Genomic DNA, 19,346 nt, shown 5'->3' with positions numbered 1-19,346 from the left:
CCACCCTGTCAGAGTTTGACATCTGTGTGCTCTGATATTAGCCTCTGCTCCCTGTACCTCTTTCGCTCCTCCATCTGCTACCTGAAGACTTCTGCTGGCATTATATAAAACTATCTTCGAACCTTCTTTCCTGGCAGCTGCATGTCTGTGTTTATTAGGTGCATACAGTTCACTGGCTTTATGTTGATGAGGACTAATATCCTGGATGCCCTGGGCCTGTCCATTCCGGTATTTGGATTATTTATCAGCAACATTGCATAGTAACATCTGGGGGGCCACGAAAAGGTCAGCTCAGCATCTGTGAAGAGAAATCAAAGTTAATGGTTAGGGTCCAGTGACCCTTCCTCAGAACCCGAAGCTTTAACTTTGATTTCTCTTCATAGACGCTGCCAGACTTGCTGAACTTTTCCAGCAACTTCTGTTTTTTGTTTATCATTTACAGCATCTGCAGTTCTTTTGGTTTTTAATTAGTATAAAGCCAATTGTCCTCCTAGGCGAGAGCAGTACCATTCTGACCAAACTTCCTTCTTCCTGCATTGTCATCTTGCAACTCAGTAGCTTCTTCCTGGAACAATATATTTAAATATTCTGGGAAAAACACAACGAGTGTGCTAACATCTCCTAATTTGGTATTGCAAATGCAGATGCGACCTGTCAAAATACCATCTCTTGGGACAGAATAAACCCATCTCCTTATTCTCTGAACAAAAACTAACTGTCAGAATTTCATTTATATGATTGCTTGTATCTCTAAGTAGCGCAATAAAGTACAGCAAACCTTTCATTAACTGACACCTCTGGGACCAGGAGTGTGCCAGTTGATCAAATATTCCAGATAACCAAGAGGTATGCATAACCACAGAAAACCCTAACCAAACAAATCTTCAAGACATCAGCATCCCTCAAAAAAAATCTGTCTAAAAACATCAAACACCTCCTAAAATCAGTGTAAAAACACACAGTAAGTGATAGAAACATAATGTAGGGGGTATACACATCACTGTTATACTTTATATACAGCATTAGCACTCAGGCATCGCAGTAGATTGTGATGTTTGAGCTACATAATTTTTGTCAGTTTATCAATAGTGCCAATTGCAAAGGTGCAGGTTAAAGTTTACTGTAATGCTCTCCCACTGAATGACATCAGCACCATGGCAACCATTTGGATGATGAGCTACACTGAATGAGAAGTGTTCGGAAACCATGTTCAAACTGTTTTGTTTCTTCATCATTTCTTTGTCGTGCATTAGGAATACTTTTAACCAGCCTGTCAGCTGTCAGGAATCTTGAATGTTCACAATCACGTGGCAAACCAGTCATCAGCAAGGTTCGGCCCGGCAAATGAGGTTTTCACTTGTTAGAAATACAGGAACCTTCAGCTCCATTCCAATGCTGGATCTCTGATCTCCCAGTCTTTCAGCATGCTGGAAAGCACCGCTGACTTGGACACAAACACTGCATAAAATTGTATACCATAAATCGTAGCCTGTATGAAACCAGCTCTGCTGTACCTGTTAGCAAAAGCATTTTTGCGGGTTAATGGTATTGGCACCAGTGTAGTGTGGCTGACTTGAAGAAAAATATTTAATTCAGGACCACCATAGAGGCTGTCTCATTTGGAATGCCACAGCTCAGCTTGGGCTGGCACCACCAAATGCTTATATACTTTAGAAATAATCCTTACAAATTGTCTCAAATTAACAGCAATCCAGAGTGTAATAAATGAGAGGGATACATGTTACTGCTAAGTTTCATCATGAGGAGAAAACAGAAAGTTCGTTGAAATTGATGTTGATATTTCTGTGTTATCGATGGTAATTGAATAAAAGTAAGGAAAGTCAAATCAGCGTTTTGTTATTTCAGGCTATGAATCTGATCGAAAACTCACTCTATGTTTTTCTCAAAAAAAACGCTACAATCTGGGAGCTTTTCCTTCAGTTGAAGTGAAGTCATCGTAATTATCTGATTCCCCAGTGGCTCAGTAGGATGAATGCTTCTGCAGTCCTGTATTGAATAGTTTACAACTCAGCTCATGCAGCAGATGGCTACAACTGGCGTCCCACTGCACGACAGCTGAGAGGAGAAAAATCAGTCAGAGGGCAATATGGTGTGGGGAATAGTTCTATTCAGTGCATGATCGTATTTTCTTCAGGATGCTCCCTCCATGCTTGGCTGCACTGCAAGCCAGAATGTACTGAGCAGTGCAACAATCAGGCCATGCACAACCAAGATTCCCTTGAAGGTGTGTACATATGCAACTGTACGCGAACCTGAGCACACCATACAGATGAGGTGAAGGAAGAAGCACAGAGGGAGGATTGTATCTGAGCTGTTGATTTTTTTTTTAAATCTTAGTTATAGAAATTCCTTTATTTTCTATGAAGCTGCAATTTTGGCAGGTTGCACATCCACACAGATGCATTGATTTATTTATAACATAAAGATGCAGCATGGATTATAAAGCTGAGGAGGCCATCGCGACACATACTCAGATACACTTCTTTGAAATTTCAATTAAAGATGGAAAGAGAGCAACTATATTGAATAAACATTTATTTTCCAATGCAAGTGGAAGATCTGCGGGTGTGGGGAATGGTGGTGATTGAAAGAGGGAAGAGTTTTCAACTGGACAGCAATTAGACCAAACAATGTAAGGATAGCATCTGTGCCTTGGTTCCTCAAGAGGTCATAATCATTTTTTCAGTCAGATCTTACTAGTGTATTTTGAGCAGACTGTCAAATTAGACCAGGAACTTCATTCCTGACAAAGGACTTTTGCCCAAAACGTTGATTTTCCTGCTGTTCGGATGCTGCCTGACCTGCTGTGCTTTTCCAGCACCACTCTAATCTAGGCTGTGATTTCTAGCATCTGCAGTCCTCACTTTTGCTCAGGATCCTCAGGCAGTTTACCATACATGATAGGGGGTGAAGAGTAAAAGAAAATCATTAGCTGCTGCTTCCACAGAGTCAGAAAAGAGAAAATTAACATATCAAACGTTTTGATGATAAGTCCCAACTCGGTGTTAACTCTTTTGTTTATTGATGCGTATAGAATCATAGAGCACCGAATCAAGCCCTTCGGTCTGACCAGTCCATGCCGAACATAATCTCAACTAACGAATATACTCCTTATTATTCTATCAGATTTCCAGCATCTGCAATGCAATACTCTTATGTTTTCAATTGTTTGGACCTTTGGAAAGACCCTGTCACAATTATATTCAAAAATAACTGAATTCTCTTCAATCTGTGATTGCGAGTGTCTCCTATCTTCCTGTTTTTCCTTGGGGATTATTTTGTTTAAACTGTACATACGGCTCTCTAATGAGTTGTGACAATGGGCATATGCTTGTTTTGGCATCATTGTGTTAATGCTGTGCGAAGAGGGCTTGCACCTGGGGCTGAATCTTATCAGAAAATGGCTCAGTGTCATTTGTGTCACACATCATGGAGGATTCCTCAATGCGAGCCCAAGCAACTTCTCTCAATCTGTCTTCCCAAGCACATCCCATTACCTATACATCCCTATATCACTCTGCTCATCATATCCTCCTACCCTCTGCAAGCTGTGATTACTGGCCAAGGTCAGGACCTCCCAGGATTCCTAGCAATGGTGCCATTTTTAACACCCAACTGTGCATCTCGTCAAGTCTGAGGCTGTCCTGCGTAGTTCATTTTATTTGGCCCAGACATATCAGATAGCGGAATATTGGCGTCTCAATTTGCTGACAGGGACCTGGAGGGCAGTTCTGCAAGGGAGATACATACAGTTGCTGCTTGTCGAAATGACCTAAGATGTCCTAACTGTTGGAGGGCCAGAAGAGCAAGTGGCAAGCTACAGTCATTAGATAACTGCTCTGACTTTCATTTCAATTATCACCATCTCGTTTCACTGCAGCAGATGGAGAAAGAAAAACTGCATATTAGTGAGGCAAATTATGGAACAATGAGGGGGTTAATGCATGCTAATATGTACATAAAAGTCCACTCACTACTCATGAGCAAAAATCTCATGTGACCATTCAACACTTCTTTAGAAAACAGGATATTTTGATCTCAACAGTGGGAAGCTTCTCACTATCCATCGTCTGTGATTTCTCAGCTTTCTCGCCAATGCCCACGTCACTCCGTGGCTGGGAAGATTCTGACTTTGATCACTGACTTCAAGCATCATAGAGAGGGAGAAAAACCATAAAACTTTCTCGTGATCTCCGAACTACACTGGATAGTTCCCTGAATTACTTTATTGAGGACAGAAGCTATGGCGATATCCTTTATACACAAACCTGTAACAAACAAGGACATTTTCAAAGTTATTTTTGCTCAACATCATCAAACAGCAATAAAAATGTTACAATTGCAATTAAAACCTGTGTGTGGGACTGGCTGATTTGAACACTTAATTAGTTAGAGGTTTTCTTATCACGTTCTGTTTGTCGACACAGTTTTATATTTACCTGGATACACATACAATCATGCAATTTTGTGCAATTATTTGCCTCATTCACTGGCAGCTTTGTAGTTTAGATTCATACCACTGTGGGGAGCTATAATAACACACAGTTGAACCTTGTTTCTATAAAATTGCAATGCAGGAGTCCAGTTATTAGATTCAGTATCTGCTGCACATATGCAGCACAACTGGAGAGTGACGAGAATATAATTTAGAAAAAGTACACAATCACAGTTGTTAAGAGGATTCTCCTGGGACTAATTGCCACAGATTAGATATTGGCAATAATTTAGTATGTTTCTCTTGCTCTGAGAAAAAGCCTCTATGGCATGATAGTATGTAGTTGTTATAGGTGAGGTTTCTGAAATTATTGTTTAGCTTTTGGACTGATGAAGAATTACCACAATACAATGGCAAATGCCAAAACCTCTAATGTGTTAAAAGGCATGTGTGAATATAATTTATTCCCATCAGAAGTTGAAAGCACTGCCTCCTTGTGATTTGTTTGTTTAGCTGTGCTTCCTGCGTGCCTTTTACAGAGCATTCTTCATGTTGAAGGGAGCCAGGTCCACATGGAGAAAGTACATTGAAGATAAGAAGATAATAGACATGAAAGGCATAAATTGTAAAAAGACGCAAGCGAAACTGGAGCTCATTTCTTTAGTGCAAATAACTTGGAGCGGAGATCTAATCCAGGAGCTCAAAATTCAGAGGTGTATGATTTTACAAACTGAATTGAGAAAATATTTCCTCTGGCCAGTGTTAGTAATATTTTATTAAAAATATACACTTAAAATAATCCTCAAAAGAACGACGTGAGAGGTTAGCATGTTTCTTTCATACAAAGAATTGGCTGGGCATTTATTCTCTGTCCTGTCAGAAGCAGAATCCAAATGGCTTTTAAATGGGAAATGGACAAGTGATTGAGAATACATATTTAAAAGATAATGAGGAACAGCAGTACAATGAAACCAAGTAAATAAAATACATAGCTCTCCTAGTTTAACACAGCTAGGAAGAATCAAATGGCTTCCATCAATCATCTAACATTCTGTGATTCTAAGAATTCCAAAACATAGATTGGTCCATGATTTATCTCCATTTGAACACTAACCATCCAGATAAAAAAAATGACATTTCAAAAAGTAACACACAGCATCTTTCTTTTATGATCAACAACATATCTTGGAACAAAACTGAAATGAACTTCCATTAACAAAACATTTCTGCTTCACACCAAACACCATTAAGGATTTTGAGTAACAATGCCAATTTAATGTTGTTCTAAAGCAAATTATAGCAGCTTTGTGATGACAAAGGATTAGGAAAAGACTGCCCCAAACTTGTTTCACTTCTCACCATGTCGATGGCAAAGTGCACAAGGTTTCATCACTCAGATTGGATTCAAATGCCATTCAATCAGTAATTTAGTGTCACGAACCCCAACAATTAGATGGAACTGGCTTGCCTACATGATGATGTTAACTGCAATTCAAGGTTTATCATGGGACAGTAATGTTTCTGGCTTTGTTCAGATTCATGTCTGCCAGTAACAAAATGAGGTCATGTTGATTTTAACCATCAGGCCTTTTTGTTATAAAATTCTGCTCGTTGATCCTGGAGCAGCAGGCAATGTTTTTTTGTAGTTGCCAGTCTCTGCTAATCCTGGTATTTCCTGGTCCTCCTGCAACACTTAATGAAGTGAGAGGGTGCCCTGCTTCCAGAGGTCTTGCAGCCAGACCAATGAAAGTGAACCCTAAGCATTCTTAACGAGGCCAAGAGAGAAGGTATAGACCAGTCAGCCTCTCACATCTGTGCCCATGAGATTGTGTCCAATACGTACCTCAACTTCAGTATCTGCTTTTCCTCCATATCAGCCAGTACAGTTAGAAAAGTGGAACAATCACAGTCTAGTGAATTGTTGTTCTGGGTTTCTGCTCCCATTGAAATAGTTTCTCTGAAACTAACCTCACAAGTTAAGCACTGCAGTTATCTGGTGGGTCATCACTCCAGTGCCTATTGATGACACACACGGAGGAAAGATGGACAACAAATGCCAGCCTTACCAGTTACACCTGTATCCCAAGGATGACTGAGAAAAATTATGCCTTTAGTTGATGCGAATATTGTCCTTAAAAAATACCAGACTTGTTCAGTTAGTGTCTGCTGCTGTTTTATCAGGTACAGTTTACCTTTAGCCCAATATATTCCTCATATTAACATTTTAGCCATTTTCCCATTCTCTTTGCCATGTATTTTGTATGTGTTTCATGCATTAAAAGTAATAGACGGTGGAAATAATGTAGGTAGAGTATATATGATGGTACGTTATAAATATTTTGATTTCAATACTATATTCCAGATGTTTTGCTTCAAGTTAACTTTTAGTTGTTTTTATTTGTGTGAATTGTGCTTTTAATGAAGAAATTTCACTGACGTACTCTGCTTCACCACCTAAAATAAGCAAAAATGATAAGAACGTGTCCAACCTCTCCTCATGGGAACCCCCACCATTCTAGCTATTAGTCTAGTAAACTTGCTCTGAACTGCTTCCAACAAATTTACATCCTTCCTTAAATAAGGAAACCAATAGAGTCATAGAGATGTACAGCACGGATACAGACCCTTCGGTCCAACTTATTCATGCTGACTAGATTTTCTAAATTAATCTACTCCCGTTTGCCAGCAATTTGCCCATATCTCTGTGAAGCCTTCCTTTTCATATACCCATCCAGATGTCTTTTAGATGTTGTAATTGTGCCAGCCTCCACCAGTTCCTCTGGCAACATTTCTCCAGATTTATTCTCATTCATGCCCTGTGTGCCTGCAGCATAACTCTATGACTTTGGTATTCAGTTTTCCCTACAGAATGGATCTTTCAAAGTTTACAGAGCTTCTCTGCATGAGTTAAAGATAATTCAAGAAAATATTTCATATTTATTAAACAATGATTTAACCATTTTCTTAATCATCTCTCAGGCCTATATTTTGCTGTCTGTAGGTTGAAGCCAAAGCATTTGATTTAGCCACAATTGATGTAGCTGGAGGTGCACACTTTCAGTTAATCCACATTTAAGATAATTATTGTAGCCATCGTGAGATGCTGTCAACACTTTGTGATCATGAGCTGTAAGGAAAAGAGTGCCAATAAAAAGCAGTCTGGGATCTTCCAAGTGACATCAGTACTTAAAAGATACCAGTCTTGCAAAACTGTGCAGTTCAGAGCTTCAGTGCTAAGTTAGAAGACCTTATAGTGACCTGTGGTCACCATGCAATGATTGGGTTCAGCATCAATCGACTCAGAAACTGAAGTTGACAAGGTTTCAGACTTAGACTTTTAACAGCAATCTCGCGCATCTTGCTGTAAAATGCTTATCAGTTTCAGTGTATACAGTTGGAGAAAGTGAGGTCTGCAGATGCTGGAGATCAGAGCTGAAAATGTGTTGCTGGAAAAGCGCAGCAGGGGAGAACATGCAAACTCCACACAGTCAGTCGCCTGAGGCGGGAATTGAACCCAGGTTTCTGGCGCTGTGAGGCAGCAGTGCTAACCACTGTGCCACCGTGCCGCCCTGCGCTTTTCTGTGCTGCGCTTTTCCAGTGTATACAGAAGGCTGTTTTGGTGGCACATGCCACCCTTCCAATGGTGACACAAGACCTTCAGAAACGTAGGGAGGAATAGAAAATTTTTTTAATTGCTTGCTGCGGTCTTGCTACTTTTCTTTACACCTCAGAGCATTATGTACTCAGGCCCAAAAAGATGACCTATCAACCCCATAACCCCATTTGGTCAAAATGTTGTTTGGTCTGAGAAAATCAGTGAGCAGGTATCAGGAGAGAGCACCTTTGGGAAAGTCGTGTGTTTTGTTCTTTCAGAGATGATGTAAATGGGAAAGGAAAATGTATATATCCTAATACTTCAGTTTTACTGTCTGACTAGTTTAAACATTTTCATGGAACTCATTATCAGAACCATATTAAATAATTGGAGAATGTTTAGTTTGAAGACTGGCCAGCTGAGCTCACTTATACAAACGTTCCAGAAGAAATGAAAAAGCCACTGTCTGTGACACGTGAGGAGTCTAAATCATAACCAAGTGTAGTTGATTATCTCCAGAATTCCAAATAGCATTCCCAGCCAAAGGATAGAACATCTATTTTCAGTTTTCATCATTATTATGAGTGATAGAGGTCTAGAGCACAGAGGCCCTTCAGCCCATCATGTCTGCACCAGTCAAAATCAACCACCTAACCGTTCTGATCTCATTTTCCAATACCTGGCCTGTAGCCTTATATACTTGAGATCGTAAGTGTACATCCAAGTACTTCTTAAATAGAGTCATAAAGCATAGAAGCAGACCCTTTGGTCCAACCAGTCCATGCCAACCATAATTCCAAACTAAACTGTCTCCACCTGCAGGAATGTTATGTATATGTTGTATCTGTACCCTCATCCAGCACTTCCTCTGAAAGTTAATTGCATACACAAACCATTGCGTAAAAAAAATTGCCCCTCTCGTCTTTTTTAGGTCTTTCTCCTCTCACCTTAAAAATATGTTCCCTAGTCTTGAAATACCCCACCCTAGGGAAAAGACATTTAGAATGTCTTTTCTATTATAGTAAACTCTTATCTATACTCCCCAGTATTTTATAAACCTCTGTGAGGTCACCTCTCAACCTCCTATGCTCCAGTGAAAATGTCCCAGCCTCCGCTTATAACTCAAAACCTCCATTACCCACAATATCATAGTAAACCTTTTCTGAACCCTCTCCAGCTTATTAATATCCTTCCTATAACAGGGAGACTAGCACTGGACACAGTACTCCAGAAGAGACCTCACCAACATCCTGTACAACCTCAACATAATGTCCTAATTCCTATACTCAAAGTTTTGAGAAATGAAGGCAAGCGTGCTAAATGCCTTCTTAACCACCCTCACATTTCTCCAAATTAAACTCCAATTGCCACTTCTCAGCTAATTGACCTAATTAATGACTCATAGGGTTGTACAGTGGGGAAACAGACCCTTCAGTCCAACTTGTCCATGCCGACCAGATATCTTAAATTAATCTCGTCCCATTTGCCAGCATTAGGCTCATATTCCTCTGAACCCTTCCCATTTATGTACCCATCCAGATGTTTTTAAATATAATTTTACCAGCCTCCACCACTCCACTGACAACTCATTCCATACATGCACCACTCTCTGTATGAAAAGGTTGCCCCTTCAATCCCTTGTAAATCTTTCCCTTCTTACCTTAAACCTATGCCGCCTAGTCATGGATTCCGTACGCTTGGAAAAAGGACATTGGCTTTTCACCCTATCCGACGTTCTTGTAATTTATAAATCTCTATAAAGCCACCCCTTAGCCCATGAGGACTCCTGCCTCTTACCACTCTTGTCGGCAGTGAGTTTTAGATTTCCACACCCTCCAGGTAAAAAGTTATTTCCTCACAACCCTTTCAAGCATCCTGCCCCTTAGCTTAAATCTTTGACCCTTGGTCATTGATCCATCCATCAGGTGAAGCATTTCTTCTTGTCTATGTGCCTTATTATTGCTATACATGTCAATCATATCCCCTCTCAGTCTTCTCTACTCCAAGGAAAAGAGTCAGTCCAATCTCTCTTCATACACCGCCCACCAATCCTTCTAATACTTCATTGATGGGTAAAAAGCACCAACATTAACTAGTTGGGCCAAATAGCCTGTTTCAGGTTTTCTATATCTGCATACTTTGAATTAGCAAGTTTTTCACTTTTGTCCATACGCTAAATGTTTCAAAGTTGTAGTTCATAGTCACAGAGCCTTAGTTTTAAGATTGCCTTGAACACACTGTTGAAAATTAGTGAAAGGATTAAATTTTGCCTTTTGCATTCCTGCATAAAGTTGTTATTGGTGTGCCGTAGCTAAGAGAGAATCTTGATCCGGAATTTACAACACCAAACCAGCTCATTTCATCCAGGTCGTTCATGCAGGCATCTAAGATCCACATAATCCTTATTCCAGTCCACTTCATGAAAACCTGTCAGTCTTACATTTTGATCTCTGGTGTAGAAGCTAAGTAACTTTCGAAAATTCTGCAAGAGGAGAGAGATAAATAGTCCCTTTAAGCACTGCCGAAATGGGAGAGAGTTAGTACGAAAGCCACCTGAGATTCTTCTGTTTTACATAGCGGGATAAGAGAACTGGAAATCCAGCCAAGGTAGCATAGACTCTGTACTGCCTCAAAGGAACTGGGGTGTGAATGAACAGAGAACAGGAATATACCATTGCAGATGTTGGTGCCACAACATCTGTAATCACTGCCAATTATTTTCCATATAGTTGTTGCTAGGTTAACAAAACATAAGCAGCCTTAGAACTAATTTTTTTTTCCCCACGTAGCAATCTTTCTTCACAAAACCACTTCTTGTGGAAGATTATCTTCACTCCAAAGATGTATCAACCTCATGAACACTTTTGCACAGGAATATTCAGCTGCATACACTGGTAGATAATGAATGAATAATGCCTGCATCTTAACTTTACAAAGAGACTTCACAATATTCTGTAAAAAGAGTCATCATCCAATATTAAATATGTAAGCTTTTGGCAGAATGCCCATATTTATTATGTTACAAAATTAAATAGTATATCAAAGACACAATAACATTAAAAATAGGCTGTCAGATGTAGCAATTAGATTAATTGCTGATTAATATGCTTTGAAATTCATTGCAAGACATGGTATCAAACATTGTCAGACATTTGTCTGTTTCTTTTTTTATCAATACAGAAGACTCTGGAATATATTTTCCATCAGTGAAAAAAGATCCAGGGAAATACCTACTGCGTTGTTCTGAATCAGTGAAAGATTGGCTGAGGAAACTGAAGAATGCTGGGAAAGTGCTGCTGTTAATTACCAGCTCCCATAGTGACTACTGCCGACTGCTCTGTGAACACATTCTCGGGTGAGTGCAAAAGCACAACAAGTATGTTAAACAAAGATAACATTAAATAAAGGTTAGGAGGAAACAGATGATGGCTACTAATTAATAAATTGATGTCCAGAAATGTGAAGGGTAAAGGCTGGGACTGGACAGGGAACTGATAAAACCAAAAATCACAAACAAAAATAGAAGCTGCTGGTAAAACTCAGCAGAGTCAACATATTTGGGTCCGGTGACCCCTTGAGAACTGATTGTAGCGATGTATATATCCTGAAGACAGAGGTGGGAGGAGGGCAGGAACAGACAAAAGGTAGACATGGAGCCCAGAGAGAAAGAACAACAGTTGGGCAGACAAAGCAATGGGTAAAGATCAGTCTGGATGGTGTACCTGGGGCCTTGGATAGTGTGGAGGGAGGAATTAAACAGGCAGGTATTACACAGTCTGTGATTGCAAGAGAAGGTGGTGTGAGGAAGTGTTGGGAAGTGGACCAGGATGTCCTGCAGAGAGCGTACCTTGTGTAATGCTGACAAGGGAGGAGAGGGGAATATGAATCTAGTGGTGCCATCCTGCTGAAGGTGGCAGAATTGATGGCTTATGATCCTTTGAATGTGTATATTGGTGGAGTGGCAAGTTAGGACTAGGGGTCCCTATCACTGTTGTGGGAAGAAAGAGAGGAAGTGAGGGTTGATGTTTGGGAGGTGGTATGATCATGACTGAGGACCTTGTTAATCATGGTGGTTGCGAATCCTTGTGGAAAAAAGTGGAAATTTCAGAGGCCCCACTGTAGAAGTTGACATCATTGGAACCGATGTGACAGAGACGAAGGAGCTGGGAGAATAGGATATAGTCTTTACAGGAAGCAGAGTATGAGGACACATAGTCAAGGTAACTGTGCAATTTGGTGGATTTGTAGTGGATATAGGTGGCCAACCTAGACAAAGACTATTAGACTGGTATAGTCATTAATGGTCTGTCCATTATCAGTCAAAGGCACAATCTTATAGAGGTCTTTGTAATGTGGGATATGGTGAGATATGTGGCAAAACAAGGAGGCACAACCTAGCTTGATAATAGCAACAAATCTCATCATTTTTAATGCTTTTCAGAATAGGCATGGACAAGCAGCAAGGCAAGTTTTTTCATTAGAGAGTGGCAAGTTGCCAATGGATAGTTGTTATAGCTTGTTAAATGGCTTGTCAAAAGTACAATTCACCTCATTAATATTCAGCCTGCCATCTTACCAAAGTTGCCAAACAAGCTAGATGTCAGGAAAACTTGACAAGGAATCCAGCGCGAGCACCTGGCAGATTTAGCTCACTGCTCATTTGAAGTGACCTCCATGTTGGAAACTAAGCACTGACGTCTCAGGGCACACTCAGTGAGCGTTGTTCACATGCACTCCATATCTATGGACATTGGCATCTGACATGTGCCAGTTGCTATAGATCCACATTCCACTTTTCTGATTCATTGAGAGGACACATCTGCACTTCAATGCTGCATCTTGGGCTGTACCAAAAAATATCGTTGCAGTGCTGCTACAAAGACAGTGCATGCTCAGGGCCATGCACCCAGCTCATGGACTGGACCAGGCTGTAGTTCTGGGCTCTTCACTCATTGTCATGGTACTCACTCACTCTGAGCCTCCTAGATGCTCAATGCAACTCTATCTTGTGTTATCATGAAGAGGTTTCCTGAGGTTTCCTGAAACGTCGATTCTCCTGCTCCTTGGATGCTGCCTGACCTGCTGCGCTTTTCCAGCAACACATTTTCAACTCTGATCTCCAGCAACTGCAGTCCTCACTTTCTCCTTGTATTATCATGCCCTGTCATTGTGCATTTTGCACCCTTCAGTAAGAGATATTACTGTTGCTGTGCCATTGTCTGCAGACACGATAGAAGGCAGTTTATCATAGTTGTCAGCAGATCTTAATTAAGTCAAATGGGATAGCCTTCCCTAAGTCATGGGTCACCTCCGATATCAATCCAGGGGCTTGAAAGCAATCAGTTGGTCACTTGGAACAATCAGAGTCAGTCCATAAATAGAGGGCGTAGGTCTAAGGTGTGATGGGAAAGATTAAAAGAGACTTAAGCGGCAACTTTTCCACGCAGAAGGTGGTGCATGTATGGAATGAGCTGTCAGATGAAATAGTGGAGACTGGTGTAATATCAACATTGAAAAGGCATTTAGATGCATATATGAATAGAAAAGGTTTAGAAGGATATGGGCCAAATGCTGGCAAATGGGACTAAATTAATCTAGCATATCTGGTTGGCATGGATAAGTTGGACTGAAGGGTCTGTTTCCATGCTGTACATCTCTTTGACTCTTTTTATAAGGGGTGACAAGCAAGTGATGGACAGCAGACCCATGCGTTTTGACAATTTCTGCTCTGTTAACCATTAGGGTTGACTATTTAAACAATAAGGCAGGTTTCATAACATAAAGTTCACTCGGCCTTGTCATGAAAAACGCTCTCAAAAGAAAAAGCAAGATTCTGCCTTATGGTCTTAGTTTCTATAAAATCTGTTATTTAGAATCTGTTATATTTGTGTGTAATATTGAAAGTGCTCTTAATTTTATATCCAAACAGAATCTAATTTTGTTTTAAATAAAGGTGACATCTGTATATCTATGGAAGCTTGCTAGATTGTGTCTCCTCATCACTGTGAGACAGTTTCAGATTGTATGTAGAAGATAATTTTTGAGTTTCAGCGATTATATGGGAAATGTTAATTTGAGAATGGCCTGAACTTTGCTCAGGAACTCTATAGTGCTGGGGAAACAAACCTCCGATTTTCTAATAAAGAACATTCAGCTGATTTAAAACTTTTCTATACGTACTCAACTTATCCATCCTCCTAATTATTTGTCAGCATTTGTGTCAGGCAAGTCATGTTGTTGCACAATTTATAACCTGCATGAAACTTTCAGTCCAAGTTCAACTTGTTATTGACATTAAATTTGATTTCTTCACACATCTGCAGAATTTCCGTACCATTAAAATATGTCTAGAATTGGGACACTTGATTGTTGACCCATTCTGAATATCCACCACTGTTTCCCAACCTCTTATTATTGCCAACAGTGGAATTTTCACTGTAAGCATTTGACTTCTCAATCCTTCCAAATTTTCTTTTAAAAACAACATGATAATTGGCAGGGTGATCTTAGGAACCACAAATGATATAAATCTTGCCATAAAAAAGACTCTGAACTTCTGTAAACTATGCTTTAGCCTTGATGATGTCAATGACAGTATCCCTGTTCGCAAAAATATGCTGTAACCTTCATCCTTCTCACATGACATTCATTAGCAGTGATTAGTGAAAACAGTCAACCAACTCTATGGTCAAAAATATTTGTACATTACTGGTGCTTTCTGTTATTCTGTCACACTTTTTGATCTGATTCCAAGTGTCATTTTTTCAAGGAAATACATTTGATGTAAAATTTCAAAAATAATGCTTTTAAACAGTAGCATGGCTTCCATCTGGATCTCATCCTTGAAACTGTCTCTCAAATCTTTGGAACTAGATGACACAACATGTTAAAATATTCTTTCAAAGCTGGATCCAGGTTTGAATGCAGCACATTAGGTGAAAAAAAAACTGAAGTCAAAATATTTTATGAAATGTGACGCTTCAGCCAGTAGCAGTTTACAGCATTAATTTGGGCATTAATTGCTATTCAAATAAAGTTGGAAACACCCATGTCACTCCATTGCCCAAAGCAATGCTGTGAGAGCAGTGTTAAGAAAGCTCCGGGTGCTCCGGTTTCCACCCATAATCCAAAGATGTGCAGGCCCGTAGAGTTAGAGGTAAATATAGGGTAGTGGAATGGATCTGGGTGGGTTACTCTTTGGAGTGTCAGTATGGACTCGTTCAGGCCGAAGGGCCTGTTTCTATACCGTAGGGAATCTAATCTAAAAAAAATACACTACAGAGAAAAGGTGCCTAACCTGCCATCTGTCTGCAGCATCTGTTACTGAAACCTGTTCAATAGTCCCATTTTTTTATCATGACAGTCAGTTTTCTTGGATTTTCAGTTAAAGTAGTGTTTCTTGTCCAAGTCATGTTTTTATTGTATCATGCTTGCATTTTAGCTAATCCCATATTTCGATCTACCATTTAATCTCTGCTGTTCGTGTGTTTTGTTTGTTGACATTTTATGTTCCACCATTACGAGCTGCATGATAGTATAGGGATATCCATTGTTCCATTGACTTTAACTTTTAGTTTTTACCAGAATGTCTTTAGTCTTGCATACTCTGTTTAACCTTTCAAAATAAACTGAAGCAACTCTAATACTTCTTTTGACGTCTTCTTCACTACTCAAATTCTCCGACTCTAACCTAACAGTGTATGCAAACATTTTCACCTGTTCAACTGTGTAGATTCAAACTGTATTGTGTACATTTTCCAGATTCTTTCCAAATAATATAACTTTTGTTTTTGTTTCACGGAATGCAAAGCCCTTTTCTGTACTGCCATCTGTTTTATTGAATCTCTATCTCTTGTTCCTCCAGCCTCACATTCTGTTAGTGTGAAGAATTTATTTGTCACTCAGTTTGAGACCATCAGGTCAGCTGTGTGCTACGTCCCTCCTCTCTACTAGCCCACTTGGTTAAGCTCCCTCTTACGATCCCCATTGCCCAAGAAATAAGCTCACATCTTTGTCTACTTTCTTTGCTATCTCTTTTCAGGCCTATTCCAAGTTCATCTTTTCCATGAGACTCACCTTCTCTCCCTTAACCCTAACCCCACTAAGTTGATGACTACCCTCTAATCCCCATGTTAGACAGTGTTTCTTGTATCTCTCTCTCTCTCTATCTCTCTCTCTCTCTCTCTCTCTCTCCTGCTCTGGTGGAGCAGACTTGAAGGACTCCTGGTTTCAAAGATCCATCTTTGACAACTCCTATTTTTCCTCTTGGCAACATCGTCCAAAAGCACAGTATTAGTTTCAACATGTATACTGATGACACCCCACTGTACCATGCCATGACCTTTCCAATGACTCCACCATTATCAGACTGCTTATCTGATATCCAGTGCTGGATGAGCATAAGTCTCCTCCACTTAATACTATGAAGACTAAGCTGTTATTTTTGGTTCATTCTCCAAACTCCATTCTCTACTCTCCCTGGCAACAACCTGAGATTAAGCCAGTCTGTTTGCAACCCTGATGAACTTCCAAACTCCTATTTGAACTTTCACTAAAACCACCTGCTTCTACCTCACCACCTGACTACACACAGTTTTGTTCTTCCGCCACTCAAACTTTTGTTCCTGTCTTTCTTTCTTCTAAGCCTGACGATTCTAATGCTCTCCTGCCTGATTTCCCAATTTCTACCTGCAGTGACTTCTGCTGCTCACGTCAAAGCTCACAGCAAGTTCCATTCTGAGATCATTAATGTTCTTGCTAACCTGCAATGGCTTTCATTAAAAAAAGCCCCAATTTTCATCAACTTGTTCAAATTACTTTAAAGCTTCAGCACTCCCCATCTTTGTAATCCTCGTCAGCTCTGCAATTCTTTAACATGCCTGCTTTTATCAAATTTTGGCCTCCTAAGTATTGCTAAAATTAAATTGCTCAACAATTCATAGCTCTGTCTTCAGTTGCCGAGACCTCAAGCTCTGTAATAGTTTCCTACACCTCACACTCTGCACCTCATAATACTCCTTTAAGACAGCCATTTAAAGCTAAAAATGCCAATGTTAGCTTTCATTTTGAGAGTACAAGAATACAAGAGTAGGGATGTCCTTCTGAGGCTGTATAAGGCTCTGGTCAGACCATACTTGGAATATTGTGAGCAGATTTGGGTCCAATATCTACGGAAGGATGTACCGGCTTTGAAAGGGGATCCAGATGAGGTTCACTCGAATGAATGATCCCAGGAAAGAAAGGTTTGTCATTTGACGAATGGTTGAGGACTCTGGGTCTGTGCCCGATGGAGTTTAGAAGGATGATGGGGAGTCTCATTGAAAATTACAGAATACTGAGAAGTCTGGATAGAGTAGATGTGAAGAAGATACTTGCACCAGTAGGTAAGTCTCGGACCTGAAGGCACAGCCTCAGACTGAAGGGACAGTCCTTTGGAACTGAGGTAAAGAGGCATCTCTTCATCAGAGGGTGAAACTCATTGCCATAGAAGGCTGTGGAAGCCACGTCATTCAAGATAGTGATAGATAGGGTTTTTGATCAGTAAGGGAATCAATGGTCATGGGGAGAAGACAGGAGAATGGGATTGAGAAATGTAGCAGCCGTCATTGAATCGTGGAGCAGATTTGAGCGGCCACATAGCCTAATTCAGCTCCCATATCTTATGGTATTTTTGACCAAACTTTTCGACATCTCGTTATTTGATTTTCAATCATATATTGTTTTATTATTCCTCTTGAGAGGTGTTTTGCAATGTTTTATTATACTAAAGGCACTGTATAAGTAAATCTTATCTGTAATCCAGTTGGTCTGTGCTGCACGTGCACAGTTAATCAGTTTGTGCAAATCTGTTTTTGATGTTGATATAACGTCACTTTAATTCACAAATCAGTTATGTAAAAAGTCTTGCTACATAATGAGAGACCTCCAATCTATTCTTTTCGTGCAGAATTAATTGTGGCTTTGTTACTTGATGATCTGGATTATTCCATCAGTGTCCTATCAACTCATCACTTAAGAACTTGTTATAAATGATTCCTAAATTTGCTGGGAATACACTGACAGAACTCCATATATGCTGTATTCCTCCTCACCATATGCTGTCAAACACTTGCTTAATATCTATAAAGTTGTAATGATGAGTATTCTATAAGTTTCTCCGAAATCGCTGTCATCACCAGTTTATCTGCTACTTCATCCTGATCTAAAAGTAGCTTGTTGTTCATGCTTGACCTTAGATTCATAGAGTCATAGAGATGTACAGCACGGAAACAGATCCTTTGGTCCAACTCGTCCATGCCGACCAGATATCCCAACCCAATCTAGTCCCACCTGCCAGCACCTGGCCCATATCCTTCCAAACCCTTCCTATTCATCTGCCCATCCAAATGCCTTTTAAATGTTGCAATTGTACGAGCATCCACCACTTCCTCTGGCAGCTCATTCTATACATGTATCACCCTCTGAGTGAAAAAGTTGCCTCTTAGGTCTGTTTTATATCTTTCCCCTCTCACCCTAAACCTATGCCCTCTAGTTCTAGACTCCCGACCCCAGGGAAAAGACTTTGTCTATTTATCCTATTCAAGCCCCTCATGATTTTATAAACCTCTATAAGGTCACTCCTCAGCCTCTGACGCCCAGCCTATTCAACCTCTCCCTATAGCTCAAATATTCCAACCCTGTCAACATCCATGTAAATCTTTTCTGAACCCTTTCAAATTTCATAACATCTTTCTGTTGGGAGACCAGAATTGCAAGCAATATTCCAACAGTGGCCTCACCAATGTCCTGTACAGCCACAACATGACTTCCCAACTCCTGTACTCAATACTCTGACCAATAAAGGAAAGCATACCAAATGCCACCTTCACTATCCTATCTACCTGCGACTTCACTTTCAAGGAGCTATGAACCTGCACTCCAAGGTCTCTTTGTTCAGCAACACTCCATAGGACCTTACCATTAAGTGAATAACCCTGCTAAGATTTGTTTTCCCAAAATGCAGCACCTCACATTTATCTAAATTAAACTCACAGTGGCTTGGTGATTAGCACTGCTGCCTCACAGCACCAGCGTCCCAGGTTCGATTCCAGCACCAGCGTCCCAGGTTCGATTCCAGCCTCAGGTGACTGTCTGTGTGGAGTTTGCACGTTCTCCCCATGTCTGCATGGGTTTTCTCCGGGTATTTCGGTTTCCTCCTACAGTCCAAAGATGTGCAGGTCAGGTGAATTGGCCATGCTAAATTGTCCATAGTGTTGGGTGCATTAATCAGAGGGAAATGGTTCTGGGTGTGTTGCT

The 19,346-nt window shown here is 40.3% G+C and overlaps 1 protein-coding gene across 1 annotated transcript in view; it reads left to right on the top strand.

Annotated features, from left to right (window-relative positions):
* The window catches only part of nt5dc1 (5'-nucleotidase domain containing 1), a 547,161-nt gene that overhangs the window by 384,358 nt on the left and 143,457 nt on the right, over nucleotides 1-19,346 (top strand). The window contains exon 7 of the mRNA XM_060850687.1: nucleotides 11,232-11,406. Within this exon, the coding sequence (XP_060706670.1) occupies nucleotides 11,232-11,406 (175 nt within the window). The remainder of the gene's footprint in view (nucleotides 1-11,231; nucleotides 11,407-19,346) is intronic.

This window comes from Hemiscyllium ocellatum, chromosome 3 (assembly GCF_020745735.1).
Source record: "Hemiscyllium ocellatum isolate sHemOce1 chromosome 3, sHemOce1.pat.X.cur, whole genome shotgun sequence".
NCBI classification, from domain to species: Eukaryota; Metazoa; Chordata; class Chondrichthyes; order Orectolobiformes; family Hemiscylliidae; genus Hemiscyllium; species Hemiscyllium ocellatum.
The sequence above is the reverse complement of the archived record's forward strand: the minus strand, read 5'-3'. Positions and strand labels throughout refer to the sequence as shown.